Source organism: Postia placenta, assembly GCF_002117355.1.
Source record: "Postia placenta MAD-698-R-SB12 unplaced genomic scaffold POSPLAscaffold_20, whole genome shotgun sequence".
NCBI lineage: Eukaryota > Fungi > Basidiomycota > Agaricomycetes > Polyporales > Adustoporiaceae > Rhodonia > Rhodonia placenta.
The window spans coordinates 571,291-577,253 of NW_020169851.1; the positions used below are offsets into that span (position 1 = coordinate 571,291).

Consider the following 5,963-nt stretch of genomic DNA (forward strand, 5'->3'; position numbering starts at 1 on the left):
AAACGCAGCGTACGACATCCTCCTCGGCCGACCCTTCGACGTGCTCACGCAGAGCGTCGTCAAGAACTTTGCCGACGAGAACCAGACAATTACAATCCTCTGTCCGAACACCGGCGAAACCGTCACGATTCCGACGTACGCGCGAGGAAGATCGCAAAGCCGGCAGCATCCTGTCGGGTGTCGCAAATCGCATTTTCTAGCTTCGAGGAATTGATTCCCCATGATCAAGGAGAAGCCGCGCTAGTCATCGACTACGATGGGGTAAACCCGAGTATTTCCTTCGTCGCTCCTATTGACTCCTCGATTCCGAACGCTGTTTCGTCACTGTACCTCTCCGCATGCACCTCCGTTTCTTCATATTTGCAGTCTCTTTACACTTCGGACACTACTACTGCTAATGCCGCCCCGTCGAACGCTTCGACGTGGGCGTCGACTCTTCTATTCTCAGCTCCGTTCGCTTCGACTCCCCCAGCTCCCGCTCCGACAAAATCCATTTCGCAGTTCTCCAACTCGGTTCTTCCTTTCCCTTCGACGTCGACTTCTACCCCTTCAACGCACAAGGTCCTCGCCGCGACGAAGAAGAAGTACAAGCCTGTCGCTCTCAAAACTCGACCCGTCCTTGGTGCCGTCCCCGAACAATTTCGAATACTTCGAGACATCAAGGGCGACCCTCTCTCCATCATGCCTAAGCTTTCGACCGACCCCCCGCCGTTCAAACCTACAGGTCGGTACACCCTCGAACGCTTCGAAGCAACCGATAAGCTTCACGACGGCGACTTCCTACTTCCCGAAGAACGTCGAGTCCTCCACCACTTCATGTGCCTGCACAACGAAGCCTTCGCCTGGACCGACGACGAGCGTGGATGTTTCAAGCCCGAGTACTTCCCCCCCGTCGATTTCCCCGTCGTTCCTCACACGCCCTGGGTGCAGAAGAATATCCCCATCCCGCCCGGGATCTACAACGAGGTCTGCGCGGTGATCAAGCGAAAGATCGCCGCCGGAGTCTACGAGCCATCGAACTCGTCGTATCGATCGCGGTGGTTCTGTGTCGTCAAGAAGGACGGCAAATCTCTTCGACTCGTCCATTCCCTCGAGCCCCTCAATGCAGTCACGATCCAACATTCCGGTGTACCGCCGACGCCCGAATACCTTGCAGAACAATTCGGAGGAAGACCATGCGGCGGCATGCTCGACCTCTACGTCGGCTATGACGAACGACTCATCGCTGAGTCTTCGAGGGATCTAACGACGTTCCAGACACCCTACGGAGCCATGCGCCTGGTCACACTCCCGATGGGTTGGACGAACTCAGTCCCGATCTTCCACGACGACGTCACCTACATCCTCCAGCCCGAGATCCCGCACGTTACGGTGCCCTACGTCGACGACGTTCCCGTCAAGGGTCCCGAATCCGACTACGACGACGAACGGCTCCCTTCGAACCCCGGCATTCGACGCTTCGTATGGGAGCATTTCGAGAACATGAACCGCATAGTCACTCGAATGCGCTACGCCGGAGGTACCTTTTCAGGAGTCAAGAGCATCCTCATCGCTCGAGAATACATGGTGGTAGGACATCGCTGCACTCCTCGAGGACGCCTCCCCGACGACTCTCGCGTTGCTGCGATACGCAACTGGGGTCCCTGCGCTACTCTATCTGATGTTCGAGCATTCCTCGGAACCATCGGCGTCGTTCGAATCTTCATCCGTAACTTCGCTCACCGCGCCGACGCGCTCGTACGCCTCATGAGGAAGGACGTCGAGTTCGAGTTCGGTCCGGAGCAAATAGCGGTGCAAGAAGACCTCAAGGACGCGCTGCTCTCATCCCCCGCACTCCGCGCCATTAATTATGATTCTCCCTCTCCCGTCATTCTCGCAGTCGACACGTCGTTCATCGCCGTTGGATACCACCTCTGCCAGTGCGACGAAGCCAACACGCGCGTCCGTTACTACAGCAGGTTCGGCTCGATCACGCTCAACGATCGTGAATGAAGGTTTTCACAGCCGAAGCTCGAGATCTACGGCCTATTCCGCGCACTGCGATCCCTTCGACTCTACCTGATCGGCGTTCGGAACCTCATCGTCGAAGTCGATGCTCGGTACATCAAGGGTATGCTGAAGAATCCGGACATCGCCCCAAGCACAAGTATTAACCGGTGGATCGTCTCGATTCTCACATTCCATTTCACGCTGGTCCACGTCCCCGGTACAATGCACGGCCCCGACGGTCTCTCTCGACGCACAGCTCAGCCCGGTGATGTCATCGAAGACGAGGTTGACGAAGAGTTCGACGATTGGATTGACCAGATGCATTCTTTCGTTCACCAGATTCAGCCCCTCCCGTCCGTCCCTTCGCTTGCCGTCTTCACCAGTGATAGAGCCGAGGACGGCTCAGATTTCAATAGGGAGGAGGATAGCTACGAGCTAGTGCCTCGATCGGAGCAAGCACAACTCGCAGATGCAAAGCTCGACGACGTGCTCGAATTTCATCGAACGTTAGCGAAGCCCCACGGCATCTCCGAAAGCGTTTACAAAGGATTCATCAAGTATTGCATGCAATTCTTCCTCGACAATGACACCCTCTGGCGCAAGGACAGTCACGGAGCACACAAGCTAGTCGTCAAGCCTGGCGATCGCCTTCGAATACTTCGAGAATGCCACGACCGCACCGCGCATCGAGGAATCTATGCAACCCGAGCCTTCGTCAATGAGCGATTCTGGTGGCCGTTCCACTACGCCGACATCGCCTGGTTCGTTCGATCGTGCCATATCTGCCAGTCTCGACAAGTGCGTCAAATTCTCATTCCTCCGACCGTCGCAGTACCAGCCCCCATCTTCGCGAAAATTCACATCGACACAATGCACATGCCGGCCTCGGGCGGATACAAGTACTTGGTTCAGGGTAGATGCTCGCTTACGACTTACCCCGAAGTTTCGAATGCTTCGAAAAGAGACAGCAAAGGCCCTCGCCGACTGGATCTTCGAAGACATCCTCTGCCGATGGGGCGCACTCAGCGAGATCGTCACCGACAACGGTACGGCGTTCATCAAAGCGGCCGATTACCTTTCGAAGAAGTACCACATCAACCATATTCGAATCAGTGGGTACAATTCGAGGGCGAACGGTCTCGTCGAACGTCCGCATTTCAGCACGCGACAAGCCTTGTTTAAGACAGCCGACGGAGATGAGAAGAAATGGTCCCAAGCGGCGTACTTTGTATTTTGGTCCGAGCGCATCACGACTTGACGACGCATGGGCTACTCACCCTATTTCGCTGTTACGGGCACCCATCCGCTCATTCCTCTCGACATCGTCGAAGCTACGTACCTACAACCACCACCGACTTCGGTCCTTTCGATGACCGATCTCATCGCCCGTAGGGCCATTGCGCTCCAGAAACGCGTCGAGCAAGTCACCGAACTCCACTCGAAGGTCTACGAAGCACGTCGGACTGCAGCAATTCGCTTTGAGAAAGAGCACGAGCACTCAATCCAGGATTTCGACTTCAAACGCGGAGCCCTAGTGCTCATACGCAACACGAAGATCGAGAAGTCCCTCAACCGAAAGATGCGCCCGCGATATCTAGGCCCCCTCATCGTTGTCTTGCGCAACAAGGGCGGCGCATACATCGTGTGCGAACTCGACGGTACAGTCCTCGATCGACCCATCGCAGCCTTCCGCGTCATTCCGTATTTCGCGCGCAAATCCATTCCGATCACCGAAGATCTCGAAGATGTCTCGACCGAGCGTCTTCGAGAACTCGAACTATCGAATTCTCTAGGCGACGACGACGATGATGAAGTCGAAGAAACCGAAGAACGCAACGAATAGAGGTTCTTCCCTTACTTGTACAACACGATACGTACTTTCTTCTCTCCATTCCTGCTCTCACGTTACGCGATATGTTTGATTTTCTCCTACGTTTCAGACCATCCCTTGTACGAATACCTTCGATTCAACTCGATAGTCGCGACATCGTTCGACGTTCTACGAACGCTTCGATTCGACCGTTGCGCGGAGGCTCACCTTAGACGAGTCCTCCTAGGCTGTGATGACAAACTGAGCCTATATTTTCATTAAGTCCATTTTCCCTTGCTACGAACATTTCTATTTTTCCTTCTATGTCCTTCGATCATATTACGACTTGCTTCGAACACACTTATTTTCATTTCCTTTTCTCTTAGTTCCCGCTAGGTCCGTCTAGGCCAAGGGCCACATTTTCCATTCAACCATCTACGCAAAATTCTACGACACGAGTACGACTACGATACAAAACGACTCGCGCCTAGTCCTCGTCAACAACCCCGCGCACGAACCCGATTCCCCCCTTCGCGAGCGCGTCCTTCTCCATCTTTTGAAGGTCGAGGTCCATGTCATGGAGGAGCGCTCGACGGCGCGCGATGTGAGCACGCTCCTCGCGAATGACGCGGATGATTCCACGAGATTCGTCATCAAGGTCGAGCGCGTCAAGGTCGTCCTGCTCGAGCCCAAGGCGGCTGGCCCCATCGAGAGGCCGTCGTAGAAGGGGGCACGGAGGCTCGTCGACGCGACGCTTCTTCGAACCGCTCGAGTCCGCGATCGAAGGCCCAGGCGAGGCCGGCCGAACTACCACAACGTCAGCCAAAGTTCAGGACAACCAGAAGAAACAACTTACTGCGTTTTTTGGTGGTTGATCCCCCGCCACGCGTCTTCTTTGTCTTGCCTAGGACAGACACCTTGTCGAAATAGCAGCCCTGTTGGAACTGCGCGCACCTATCGCAGGTCGTAGCGTTCTCGGCCCACACGCAATCGACCGGGGCCGAGCGGTAGCCCGCGCAACGATCGCACTATCGAAGAGTTAGCTTCGAACCGACTCGACGGAGCATCGAGCTTACCTTCTGTCCGGCCTGGCGCTTCTCAAGCGCAGCGGCGGCCATGTCGACCTCTGTCATCGCGAACGGGCGTTCGACGGTCCGAGGAGTCTTCTACGAAAGAAAGATTAGTAATCGAAGGACGGTAGAAGAGAAACACTCACGATCGAAGGGTCGTCGGACAACTCAGCGACCTCCTCGTCGACCCTCGCGCGCCCTTTCCCCTTGTCGACACCGGCAGGTGCAGGGTCGGGAAGGAGTCCTTCGGCGGCCGCAATCCTCGCCAACTCTTCGTCGGCGGCCTCTTGTGCGCGACGCTCGTCTTCGGCCTGCTTCCGACGGTCCTCTTCGTCCTTTCGACGCCGTTCGTCTTCGAGGCGACGTTCTTCGGCGGCCTTCGCACGCTTCGCGGCCTCTTCGACGCGTCGTGCTTCCTCCTCGGCGAGGCGCTTCTGTTCTTCGAGGCGTCGTTCGACCTCGGCGTCGATGGCGGTCGCGAGCTCGGGCCAGTCACCGCGCGCCCACTCGACCCACGACTCCGACGCCCGCTCGGCGAGTTGCTTGACGGCGGCAGCGACGCGCAGCTCCGTCTCCTCGTCGCGGATGGCACCCAGGGCCTTGCGATAGGCGAGCTGTTCGAAAACAAAGGGTTAGTTGGGTTATGAAGATCTACGAGCGACTTACGACGAGAGGCGACAAGTCTTGAGCCCACTCTTCGACCACATCGAGCGTGGCGTCGGCGGTCGGCGGAGCCTCGAGGACCACAAGCAGAGAGGCGAGGCGGCGGTTGACGAGCGAAGGCGTCGAGGCAGGGGTGGCGGAGCGAGCAGACATCGTGGAAGCAGAGGAAGTGTGCGAGGAGGGGCGACGAAGTAACGAAGAAGGAACGATGGGATGGGGAAAATGAGGCTAAGTCTACCCTGCTTATAACCCCTTTCCGACCAGCATTTAGCGCCGGCCACGTGGCGTTCGAAACCGACGCGGGTTGTCAGGCCGCTTCGATCCGTTCACGACCACCGCGCTTCTCGCATCACGTGGAGGACCGAGGGCGGTCCAAATTTCAATAGGGAGGAGATGATAGGCGCCAAGCCCCTCTGGGCCCCGATTCACCT

At 56.8% G+C, this 5,963-nt stretch overlaps 1 protein-coding gene across 1 annotated transcript; it reads right to left on the bottom strand.

The window, feature by feature from the left end:
• Positions 1-4,286: 4,286 nt before the first annotated feature.
• Positions 4,287-5,685, bottom strand: POSPLADRAFT_1158319 (hypothetical protein; the record flags this gene model as incomplete). Its single annotated transcript, XM_024487306.1, has 5 exons — positions 4,287-4,606; positions 4,656-4,827; positions 4,876-4,965; positions 5,016-5,483; positions 5,536-5,685. 5 exons carry the CDS (start codon positions 5,683-5,685, stop codon positions 4,287-4,289), a joined length of 1,200 nt encoding a protein of 399 aa, XP_024333803.1.
• Between the last annotated feature and the right edge of the window lie 278 nt (positions 5,686-5,963).